At 48.8% G+C, this 13,788-nt stretch overlaps 1 protein-coding gene across 2 annotated transcripts in view; it reads left to right on the top strand.

The window, feature by feature from the left end:
- Positions 1-571: 571 nt before the first annotated feature.
- The window catches only part of LOC128684576 (hatching enzyme 1.2-like), a 31,363-nt gene continuing 18,146 nt past the window's right edge, over positions 572-13,788 (top strand). For both annotated transcript variants that reach the window (XM_053770869.2, XM_070096049.1), the window contains exons 1-5: positions 572-691; positions 10,264-10,336; positions 12,317-12,434; positions 12,880-13,124; positions 13,412-13,521. In XM_053770869.2, the coding sequence (XP_053626844.1) occupies positions 611-691; positions 10,264-10,336; positions 12,317-12,434; positions 12,880-13,124; positions 13,412-13,521 (627 nt within the window). In that variant the 5' untranslated portion in view covers positions 572-610. The remainder of the gene's footprint in view (positions 692-10,263; positions 10,337-12,316; positions 12,435-12,879; positions 13,125-13,411; positions 13,522-13,788) is intronic.

The following is a 13,788-nucleotide window of genomic DNA, read 5'->3' as shown; positions in this document are numbered from 1 at the left end:
GAATGTCGTGGTTGGAGTCTTTTGGTGGGAGATTCTGTGGGGTGTGTTTGCCCTTCCTCCTGTGTCTGGGTGTGTGTGTGTGTGTGTGTGTGTGTGTGTGTGTGTGTGTGTGTGTGTGTGTGTGTGTGTGTGTGTGTGTGTGTGTGTGTGTGTGTGTTTGTTTGTGTTGTGTGTGATATTCTTGGAAACCTGGGAAGAGAACGGACATTGAGAGTAATTATGAACAGGAGGTTATCACAAGATAACTACACCCCTGTCTTCCTGCACTGCCCTGATTATCCTCTATACCATGTTCCAGACTATCCTTACTCTCTCTCTCCCTATCCCTCTTGCCTTCTGCTTTTCTATCCTTTTCACATACACCTAGATAATACACGATAGTCCTTACTCTAGGTAGAAGTAGATAGTTCTTGGCGTACAGTCTTTGCGTGGACTTCCGAGTCCCGTACTATCTGTCTTTCCTGTGTACTCCCACTCCTTTCCTCCCTCCTTCATATTACTTTCCTCCCCGTCCCTTGCTCTCTTTCTTTCCCTTCCTCTACTCTGTCTTAAGTGTTTCCCTGCCACAGTGCATGACCCGGTGGACACGTCAAGCGCCTACGACCCCATCATGCTGGCAGGACTCTTCGAGGGAGACATCCGGCTGAGTTCCCCTCAGGAGTTATCTGATATGATTAGAGCACCGCATGCGGTAAGTGTGATGTCCTTGTGTCCCGGTAACTTGTACCACCTGTGTCCAGATAACCTGTTTCTCAACCATCAGTGTTCCGGTAACTTGTCCCTGTACCACTTGTGTCCAGATAACCTGTTTCTCTACCACCTGTATCCGGGTAACTTGTCCCTGTATCACCTGTGTTCAGATAACCTGCTTCTCTACCACCTGTGTCCCAGTAATTTGTCCCTATACCACCTGTGTCCAGATAACCTGTTTGTCAACCACCTGTGTCCCGGTAAGATAAGATAAGATTTCGTTCGGATTTTTAACCCCGGAGGGTTAGCCACCCAGGATAACCCAAGAAAGTCAGTGCGTCATCGAGGACTGTCTAACTTATTTCCATTGGGGTCCTTAATCTTGTCCCCCAGGATGCGACCCACACCAGTCAACTAACACCCAGGTACCTATTTGCTGCTAGGTGAACAGGACAATAGGTGTAAGGAAACGTGTCGAAATGTTTCCACCCGCCGGGAATCGAACCCGGGCCCTCCGTGTGTGAAGCGGGAGCTTTAGCCACCAGGCCACCGGGTAACCTGTCCCTCCACCACCTTGTGTCCCGGTAACCAGCCTCTTTCACTACCTTCTGTACTAGTAACTAGTCTCCTGCACATTATGTACTGGTGACCAGTCTCCACCACCTTGTGTACTGGTAACCTCTCACTACCACCACCTTGTGTATTGGTAACCAGTCTCCTCCTGCACCTTGTGTACTGGTAACCTCTCACTACCACCAAGTTGTGTATTGGTAACCAGTCTCCTCCATCACCTTGTGTACTGGTAACCAGTCTCCACCACCTTGTGTACTGGTAACCAGTCTCCTCCACCACCTTGTGTACTGGTAACCAGTCTCCTCCACCACCTTGTGTACTGGTAACCAGTCTCTACCACCTTGTGTACTGGTAACCAGTCTCCACCACCACCTTGTGTACTGGTAAATAATCTCTTCCACTACCTTGTGTACTGGTAACCTGTATCCACCTTGTGCACCAGTTACCAGTCTCCTTCTCCTTGTGTACCGGTTTCCAGCCTCCTCCACCACCAGGTGGGTCAATACTCTGTGTCTAAAAGTTTACTTTAACATAGAAACATACCAGTTAAAACATACTTTGGAAAAGAAAAGCCAAACTTATTATTACTGAAGAGGGCCTCATTTGGCACTGGAACACATACTTAACTGTAAATCTTACTTTTTTTTGTCGAAAATGAGTTATAAGGAAGACTTATCAGCCTGTCATAACTTCTACAGCTTTGGCACTTAATAATAATAATAATAATAATAATAATAATAATAATAATAATAATAATAATAATGCGTGTTACAACTATCACATGATTATGAAAGAATCGCGGAGGATTCGCATGAGATCACAATAATAATAATAATAATAATAATAATAATAATAATAATAATAATAATAATAATAATAATTAAAACAGACAAAAGACTAATGAGAGGAGAGACTGACTGCTTCACTCTTGATCTCTGGTCCTGACACTTAGCACTAACCACTGGTCCTGACACTTAGCACTAACAACTGGTCCTGACACTTAGCACTAACCACTGGTCCTGACACTTAGCACTAACCAGTGGTCCTGACACTTAGCACTAACCACTGGTCCTGACACTTAGCACTAACTACTGGTCCTGACACTTAGCACTAACCACTGGTCCTGACACTTAGCACTAACCACTGGTCCTGACACTTAGCACTAACCAGTGGTCCTGACACTTAGCACTAACCACTGGTCCTGACACTTAGCACTAACCACTGGTCCTGACACTTAGCACTAACCACTGGTCCTGACACTTAGCACTAACCACTGGTCCTGACACTTAGCACTAACCACTGGTCCTGACACTTAGCACTAACCACTGGTCCTGACACTTAGCACTAACCACTGGTCCTGACACTTAGCACTAACCAGTGGTCCTGACACTTAGCACTAACCACTGGTCCTGACACTTAGCACTAACCACTGGTCCTGACACTTAGCACTAACCACTGGTCCTGACACTTAGCACTAACCACTGGTCCTGACACTTAGCACTAACCACTGGTCCTGACACTTAGCACTAACCACTGGTCCTGACACTTAGCACTAACCACTGGTCCTGACACTTAGCACTAACCACTGGTCCTGACACTTAGCACTAACCACTGGTCCTGACACTTAGCACTAACCACTGGTCCTGACACTTAGCACTAACCACTGGTCCTGACACTTAGCACTAACCACTGGTCCTGACACTTAGCACTAACCACTGGTCCTGACACTTAGCACTAACCACTGGTCCTGACACTTAGCACTAACCAGTGGTCCTGACACTTAGCACTAACCACTGGTCCTGACACTTAGCACTAACCACTGGTCCTGACACTTAGCACTAACCACGGGTCCTGACACTTAGCACTAACCACTGGTCCTGACACTTAGCACTAACCACCGATCCTGACACTTAGCACTAACCACTGGTCCTGACACTTAGCACTAACCACTGGTCCTGACACTTAGCACTAACCACTGGTCCTGACACTTAGCACTAACCACTGGTCCTGACACTTAGCACTAACCACTGGTCCTGACACTTAGCACTAACCACTGGTCCTGACACTTAGCACTAACCACTGGTCCTGACACTTAGCACTAACCACTGGTCCTGACACTTAGCACTAACCACTGGTCCTGACACTTAGCACTAACCACTGGTCCTGACACTTAGCACTAACCACTGGTCCTGACACTTAGCACTAACCACTGGTCCTGACACTTAGCACTAACCACTGGTCCTGACACTTAGCACTAACCACTGGTCCTGACACTTAGCACTAACCACTGGTCCTGACACTTGGCACTAACCACTGGTCCTGACACTTGACACCAACCACTGGTCCTGACACTTGACACCAACCACTGGTCCTGACACTCGACACCAACCACTGGTCCTGACACTCGACACCAACCACTGGTCCTGACACTCGACACCAACTACTGGTCCTGACACTCGACTTAGCACAACCACTGGTCCTGACCTTAGCACTAACCACTGGTCCTGACACTTAGCACTAACCACTGGTCCTGACACTTGACACTCGACACACAACCACTGGTCCTGACACTTAGCACTAACCACTGGTCCTGACACTTAGCACTAACCACTGGTCCTGACACTTAGCACTAACCACTGGTCCTGACACTTAGCACTAACCACTGGTCCTGACACTTAGCACTAACCACTGGTCCTGACACTTAGCACTAACCACCAACCACTGGTCCTGACACTTAGCACACCAAGCACTAACCACTGGTCCTGACACTAGCACTAACCACTGGTCCGACACTTAGCACTAACCACTGGTCCTGACACTTAGCACAACAACCACTGGTCCTGACACTTAGCACTAACCACTGGTCCTGACACTTAGCACTAACCACTGGTCCTGACACTTAGCACTAACCACTGGTCCTGACACTTAGCACTAACCACTGGTCCTGACACTTAGCACTAACCACTGGTCCTGACACTTAGCACTAACCAGTGGTCCTGACACTTAGCACTAACCACTGGTCCTGACACTTAGCACTAACCACTGGTCCTGACACTTAGCACTAACCACTGGTCCTGACACTTAGCACTAACCACTGGTCCTGACACTTAGCACTAACCACTGGTCCTGACACTTAGCACTAACCACTGGTCCTGACACTTAGCACTAACCACTGGTCCTGACACTTAGCACTAACCACTGGTCCTGACACTTAGCACTAACCAGTGGTCCTGACACTTAGCACTAACCAGTGGTCCTGACACTTAGCACTAACCAGTGGTCCTGACACTTAGCACTAACCACTGGTCCTGACACTTAGCACTAACCACTGGTCCTGACACTTAGCACTAACCACTGGTCCTGACACTTAGCACTAACCACTGGTCCTGACACTTAGCACTAACCACTGGTCCTGACACTTAGCACTAACCACTGGTCCTGACACTTAGCACTAACCACTGGTCCTGACACTTAGCACTAACCACTGGTCCTGACACTTAGCACTAACCACTGGTCCTGACACTTAGCACTAACCACTGGTCCTGACACTTAGCACTAACCACTGGTCCTGACACTTAGCACTAACCACTGGTCCTGACACTCCTGACACTTAGCACTAACCACTGGTCCTGACACTTAGCACTAACCACTGGTCCTGACACTTAGACACTTAGCACTAACCACTGGTCCTGACACTTAGCACTAACTACTGGTCCTGACACTTAGCACTAACCACTGGTCCTGACACTTAGCACTAACCAGTGGTCCTGACACTTAGCACTAACCACTGGTCCTGACACTTAGCACTAACCACTGGTCCTGACACTTAGCACTAACCACTGGTCCTGACACTTAGCACTAACCACTGGTCCTGACACTAGCACTAACCACTGTTCCTGACACTTAGCTCTAACCACTGGTCCTGACACTTAGCACTAACCACTGGTCCTGACACTTAGACACCAACCACTGGTCCTGACACTTCGACACCAACCACTGGTCCTGACACTCGACACCAACCACTGGTCCTGACACTCGACACCAACCACTGGTCCTGACACTCGACACCAACCCCTGGTCCTGACACTCGACACCAACCACTGGTCCTGACACTCGACACCAACCACTGGTCCTGACACTCGACACCAACCACTGGTCCTGACACTTAGCACTAACCACTGGTCCTGACACTTAGCACTAACCACTGGTCCTGACACTTAGCACTAACCACTGGTCCTGACACTCGACACCAACCACTGATCCTGACACTCGACACCAACCACTGGTCCTGACACTTAGCACTAATCACTGGTCCTGACACTTAGCACTAACCACTGATCCTGACACTTAGCACTAACCATTGGTCCTGACACTCGACACCAACCACTGGTCCTGACACTCGACACCAACCACTGGTCCTGACACTCGACACCAACCACTGGTCCTGACACTCGACACCAACCACTGGTCCTGACACTCGACACCAACCACTGGTCCTGACACTCGACACCAACCACTGGTCCTGACACTCGACACCAACCACTGGTCCTGACACTCGACACCAACCACTGGTCCTGACACTTAGCACTAACCACTGGTCCTGACACTCGCCACCAACCACTGGTCCTGACACTCGACACCAACCACTGGTCCTGACACTCGACACCAACCACTGGTCCTGACACTTAGCACTAACCACTGGTCCTGACACTCGACACCAACCACTGGTCCTGACACTCGACACCAACCACTGGTTTTGACACTCGACACCAACCACTGGTCCTGACACTCGACACCAACCACTGGTCCTGACACTTCGACACCAACCACTGGTCACTGACACTTAGCACTCGACACCAACCACTGGTCCTGACACTCGACACCAACCACTCCTGACAGACACTAACCACTGGTCCTGACACTCGACACCAACCACTGGTCCTGACACTCGACACCAACACTGGTCCTCGACACCAACCACTGGTCCTGACACTTAGCACTAACCACTGGTCCTGACACTTAGCACTAACCACTGGTCCTGACACTTCGACACCAACCACTGGTCCTGACACTTAGCACTAACCACTGGTCCTGACACTCGACACCAACCACTGGTCCTGACACTCGACACCAACCACTGGTCCTGACACTCGACACCAACCACTGGTCCTGACACTCGACACCAACCACTGGTCCTGACACTCGACACCAACCACTGGTCCTGACACTCGACACCAACCACTGGACACCAACCACTGGTCCTGACACTCCTGACACCAACCACTGGTCCTGACACTCGACACCAACCACTGGTCCCTCGACACCAACCACTGGTCCTGACACTTGACACCAACCACTGGTCCTGACACTCGACACCAACCACTGGTCCTGACACTCGACACCAACCACTGGTCCTGACACTCGACACCAACCACTGGTCCTGACACTCGACACCAACCACTGGTCCTGACACTCGACACCAACCACTGGTCCTGACACTCGACACCAACCACTGGTCCTGACACTCGACACCAACCACTGGTCCTGACACTCGACACCAACCACTGGTCCTGACACTCGACACCAACCACTGGTCCTGACACTCGACACCAACCACTGGTCCTGACACTCGACACCAACCACTGGTCCTGACACTCGACACCAACCACTGGTCCTGACACTCGACACCAACCACTGGTCCTGACACTCGACACCAACCACTGGTCCTGACACTCGACACCAACCACTGGTCCTGACACTCGACACCAACCACTGGTCCTGACACTCGACACCAACCACTGGTCCTGACACTCGACACCAACCACTGGTCCTGACACTCGACACCAACCACTGGTCCTGACACTCGACACCAACCACTGGTCCTGACACTCGACACCAACCACTGGTCCTGACACTCGACACCAACCACTGGTCCTGACACTCGACACCAACCACTGGTCCTGACACTCGACACCAACCACTGGTCCTGACACTCGACACCAACCACTGGTCCTGACACTCGACACCAACCACTGGTCCTGACACTCGACACCAACCACTGGTCCTGACACTCGACACCAACCACTGGTTCTGACACTCGACACCAACCACTGGTCCTGACACTCGACACCAACCACTGGTCCTGACACTCGACACCAACCACTGGTCCTGACACTCGACACCAACCACTGGTCCTGACACTCGACACCAACCACTGGTCCTGACACTCGACACCAACCACTGGTCCTGACACTCGACACCAACCACTGGTCCTGACACTCGACACCAACCACTGGTCCTGACACTCGACACCAACCACTGGTCCTGACACTCGACACCAACCACTGGTCCTGACACTCGACACCAACCACTGGTCCTGACACTCGACACCAACCACTGGTCCTGACACTCGACACCAACCACTGGTCCTGACACTCGACACCAACCACTGGTCCTGACACTCGACACCAACCACTGGTCCTGACACTCGACACCAACCACTGGTCCTGACACTCGACACCAACCACTGGTCCTGACACTCGACACCAACCACTGGTCCTGACACTCGACACTGGTCCTGACACAACCACTGGTCCTGACACTCGACCCCACCCCCCGGTCCTGACACTCGACACCAACCACTGGTCCTGACACTCGACACCAACCACTGGTCCTGACACTCGACACCAACCACTGGTCCTGACACTCGACACCAACCACTGGTCCTGACACTCGACACCAACCACTGGTCCTGACACTCGACGCCAACCACTGGTCCTGACACTCGACACCAACCACTGGTTCTGACACTCGACACCAACCACTGGTCCTGACACTCGACACCAACCACTGGCCCTGACACTCGACACCAACCACTGGTCCTGACACTCGACACCAACCACTGGTCCTGACACTCGACACCAACCACTGGTCCTGACACTCGACACCAACCACTGGTCCTGACACTCGACACCAACCACTGGTCCTGACACTCGACACCAACCACTGGTCCGGACACTCGACACCAACCACTGGTCCTGACACTCGACACCAACCACTGGCCCTGACACTCGACACCAACCACTGGTCCTGACACTCGACACCAACCACTGGTCCTGACACTCGACACCAACCACTGGTCCTGACACTCGACACCAACCACTGGTCCTGACACTCGACACCAACCACTGGTCCTGACACTCGACACCAACCACTGGTCCTGACACTCGACACCAACCACTGGTCCTGACACTCGACACCAACCACTGGTCCTGACACTCCACACCAACCACTGGTCCTGACACTCGACACCAACCACTGGTCCTGACACTCGACGCCAACCACTGGTCCTGACACTCGACACCAACCACTGGTCCTGACACTCGACACCAACCACTGGTCCTGACACTCGACACCAACCACTGGCCCTGACACTCGACACCAACCACTGGTCCTGACACTCGACACCAACCACTGGTCCTGACACTTAGTGCTAACCACTGGTCCTGACACTCGACACCAACCACTGGTCCTGGCACTCGACACCAACCACTGGTCCTGACACTCGACACCAACCACTGGTCCTGACACTCGACACCAACCACTGGTCCTGACACTCGACACCAACCACTGGTCCTGACACTCGACACCAACTACTGGTCCTGACACTCGACACCAACCACTGGTCCTGACACTCGACACCAACCACTGGTCCTGACACTCGACGCCAACCACTGGTCCTGACACTCGACACCAACCACTGGTCCTGACACTCGACACCAACCACTGGTCCTGACACTCGACACCAACCACTGGCCCTGACACTCGACACCAACCACTGGTCCTGACACTCGACACCAACCACTGGTCCTGACACTCGACACCAACCACTGGTCCTGACACTCGACACCAACCACTGGTCCTGACACTCGACACCAACCACTGGTCCTGACACTCGACACCAACCACTGGTCCTGACACTCGACACCAACCACTGGTCCTGACACTTAGTGCTAACCACTGGTCCTGACACTCGACACCAACCACTGGTCCTGGCACTCGACACCAACCACTGGTCCTGACACTCGACACCAACCACTGGTCCTGACACTCGACACCAACCACTGGTCCTGACACTCGACACCAACCACTGGTCTTGACACTCGACACCAACCACTGGTCCTGACACTCGACACCAACCACTGGTCCTGACACTTAGCACCAACCACTGGTCCTGACACTTAGTGCTAACCACTGGTCCTGACACTCGACACCAACCACTGGTCCTGGCACTCGACACCAACCACTGGTCCTGACACTCGACACCAACCACTGGTCCTGACACTCGACACCAACCACTGGTCCTGACACTCGACACCAACCACTGGTCCTGACACTTAGCACCAACCACTGGTCCTGACACTCGACACCAACCACTGGTCCTGACACTCGACACCAACCACTGGTCCTGACACTCGACACCAACCACTGGTCCTGACACTCGACACCAACCACTGGTCCTGACACTTAGTGCTAACCACTGGTCCTGACACTCGACACCAACCACTGGTCCTGGCACTCGACACCAACCACTGGTCCTGACACTCGACACCAACCACTGGTCCTGACACTCGACACCAACCACTGGTCCTGACACTCGACACCAACCACTGGTCCTGACACTCGACACCAACCACTGGTCCTGACACTCGACACCAACCACTGGTCCTGACACTCGACACCAACCACTGGTCCTGACACTCGACACCAACCACTGGTCCTGACACTCGACACCAACCACTGGTCCTGACACTCGACACCAACCACTGGTCCTGACACTCGACACCAACCACTGGTCCTGACACTCGACACCAACCACTGGCCCTGACACTCGACACCAACCACTGGTCCTGACACTCGACACCAACCACTGGTCCTGACACTCGACACCAACCACTGGTCCTGACACTCGACACCAACCACTGGTCCTGACACTTACAGAGGAACGCCATGGTTGAGATGGAGAACCGGTGGACCAACGGTGTGCTTCCCTACGTCATCTCACAATCCTTCAGTAAGTTTTATGTTAAATAGGTTCAGTTAATTTATATTTGCATATCTTGATAAATCAGACACATGTGCAATACCTGAGTATCTTTACTGTGGAAACGTTTCGCCACACAGCGACTTCATCAGTCCAGTACAAAGAACAGTGAAGGAGATTGAGGTAATCATTCCCTCAGTCTAGAGTTAATGTAATTAGTCTTGATGATGTATTATACTGATAAAACCATTTTGTGGCTATACGTCTACAAATAAAAATACCCAGATGTCGCACATGTGTCTAATTCATCTCAATCTTCTTGATGGATTGATTACATCGACTCCAGGCTGAGGGATTGATTACCTCAATCATTTTCTGATCTACACTATTCTTCTTCGTATTGGGCTGATGAAGCCACTGTGTAGAGAAACATCACCACAATTAGGATACCCCAAGTGTTGCACATGTATCTAATTTATCAACGTGTCGGTTCTTTGAACCATTTATCAATATTTGCATATCTTACCTAATTCTCTTATTTTTTTTTCCTGAGTACAATGAGTTACGGCTCCTTGATGCCGCTGAGGGGCTCGTGATCCACGAAATTGGAACCGTGCTCCCTTTCCTTGGACTGAACCTGAATGCCTCCCATTCCCTTAGGTGCTGTATGATCTCCTACGGGTTTAGCGTTCCCCCTCTAAATGTAATAATAGGTAGGTATAATGTTTGTCAGGAAACAGGACAAGTGTTTCCTGACGCAGAGCTTTTCTGACAAATTTCCTGGTTTGTCAGAAACGTCGTCGCTCTGACGCACTGTTTTCATAGGTGTTGGAATGTATATAAATGAATTGGTAGAACATTAATCAGTAAAACCTTGCAAACAGCTATCGTGCCGATGTGGAAGGTAGCCACTGTGACTATTATTTACAATATTAAAAATACGGCCCTAGCTTATAATTGCCGGCCAGTCTACATGACCTTAATACTGGACAAATTCATGGAGAAAAAAAAAAGTAACGGCGCAATATAATAGACGAGTATTAACAGTTCCACAAGGAATTATTCTTCCCTGTTATTACTGGCTTTTCTCTAAGATATTTGAAGTTTTATATTTAATCTAGACACAGAAGATTGGTGAAGAAAGTAGAGACCGTTACTGGAGATTTTTTTTTTTTGTCTATTGACCATGTTTGGTCAATAGACAAAGGCAAGTTTGTGTAAATGGGGAGAAGCAATAAGGGAGGCAATCAGAGGTGACTTGCCACAGGAATCAGTGTTGGGACTCTGCTGTTCATAATTTACATTAAAGACTTAGATTAGAGAACAGGGACAAGTAAATTTGCTGATAATAAAAATAGCCAGACAGATTTTGAGGTGTATATCAATGAGCTTGGAGAATTTGGAAAATTTGCTAAAGTCGGAAATGTGGCAGATGCAGTTCAATGTGGACAAATGTATCTAATCTAGGAAAAATAAAATAATTACAGCCCATATAACTAAATTAGTAATGTTATATTCGCAGGGAACGCTGAGGTCTTGTGGGTCTTTGAGTGAATCATATAATCATAATTAACAACATACAACAATCTAATCAAATGCGAACAACTAGTTCTGGTTAACAGAAATTTAAAGCCAGTGAAACAGTGCTCAAGTGTTCGCAAAAAAGCTAATAGACCTCTTGGTTTTGTATCAAGAAATATAAGTAGCAGAAACCCCTAAATGCAGCTTATATTATAGAATGGATATCAGTAAGCTGAAAAACAAGTAGGACAAAGTTAATTTCTGTATCAAGACTCATTTCTACGAAAATCAGGAGCCCCGAACTTACTCTAGAAAGGCGAATAACGACTGGATACATGACTGAAAAATACGGGGGTCAGAAGCTGAGATACAAATGATCAACTGAAGATTCGCCCTCACGAGAAACACAGTTAAGCTACACATTTTTTTGATATGCTAGTTTTGAATGTCATGTGTCTAGTGGTGTTTGTGACAGTCTCGCGTTCCCAGACCAGGTGGAGCGAGCCACCGTGGCCAGGGCCATCAAGAACTACGAGGAACTCACCTGCATCCGCTTCGTGCCCAGGCAGCTTGAGTCGGACTACATCCACTTGATCAAGGGCGATGGGTAAGTGTCCCTGAATTGTTTCTCATAGTTGCTTTTACGGGGTAGCTGGGAGGACATCACGGCTCTAGAATGGCTAGGCAAATCTCAGCCACAAAGTAGATATTGTTATAATCGTGGGGCAGTGCTTAATCCGTAGAGGATAATTATTCAACACTTGAAAAGTGGAAAATAACCAGGTTTGATGCAAAGAATAGGACAGTAGCTTCAGTTAATGTATATTAAAATATATTAATATACATGATTCTTTATCATAACCTACTACACAATTTAGTTTACATATTTCGGTGCACATAGAGATATTTTAGAACCTAGTTATTTAATTTTTTTATTTAATATATACCTTGAGTTTTGATTCCCCGATGAGTCTAGTTAACCTCATTTGTTACTACAGCATATCAGTGTTCCTCACTTTCTTCGTTGCCTTACCACCATATCTTCCCCACAGGTGTTCTAGTTCTGTTGGGCGCAAGGGCGGGGCCCAACCAGTGTCCCTGGGACCTGGATGCTTATACGTGGGTGTTGTGATGCACGAGCTGATGCATGCTATTGGTTTCTGGCACGAGCACTCTAGACCTGACCGAGACAAATACATTACCATCATGTGGGACAACATCAAAGAAGGCATGAACTACAATTTCCATGCATTTCCCTGGCAGAAGATCCAGACTCTGGGTGTTGAATATGATGTTGGTGAGATGACGGGTGTTCCACCTTCTCCAAGTTTAATAAAAGTCACAATACTCTATCGGAAATAATTCATATCTAATAAATTTAATACTGAAAGTAAACAATGTCTCGCGACTTGATAATGGTTCAGGCCAGACATAAATATCTACTTTTCATTTCTGGTTCGTATATCAGTTATTAATTCTCCGCTTTGATTCGTTCACCTTTAGCTTCATACTATTCTGCTGAAAGTAAATGCTCCTGGGAAAATGATAAGTTTGTATTTTTGGGTTCCCTGTTTCCATTTTTAGGGTCGATTATGCATTACGGAGCCAACGCCTTTGCTAAGGACCCAAATAAACCAACTATCGTCCCGAAGCAGCCGAATGAAGAAATTGGTCAGAGAAAAGCATTATCAGAGGTAAAGCATTAATCTCTCACCATGGGTCTTAAAATTAATAAAGGTTTTACTGTTATTCAAAAGCAATATTAAACGCTGGTTATCGGGACGGGTTTAGGTAGCCCTTTTTAATGATCAGGAATTATGTAAGTTATGCTGTGGGGATTTCTTAAAACAATAGTCCCCTCAAGAATAACAAAATCCCAAATTATTATTATTATTATTATTATTATTATTATTATTATTATTATTATTATTATTATTATTATTATTATTATTATTATGTAT

Source organism: Cherax quadricarinatus, chromosome 4 (assembly GCF_038502225.1).
Source record: "Cherax quadricarinatus isolate ZL_2023a chromosome 4, ASM3850222v1, whole genome shotgun sequence".
NCBI classification, from domain to species: domain Eukaryota; kingdom Metazoa; phylum Arthropoda; class Malacostraca; order Decapoda; family Parastacidae; genus Cherax; species Cherax quadricarinatus.
Note: the sequence above shows the minus strand (reverse complement) of the source record. Positions and strands in the feature narration are given on the sequence as shown.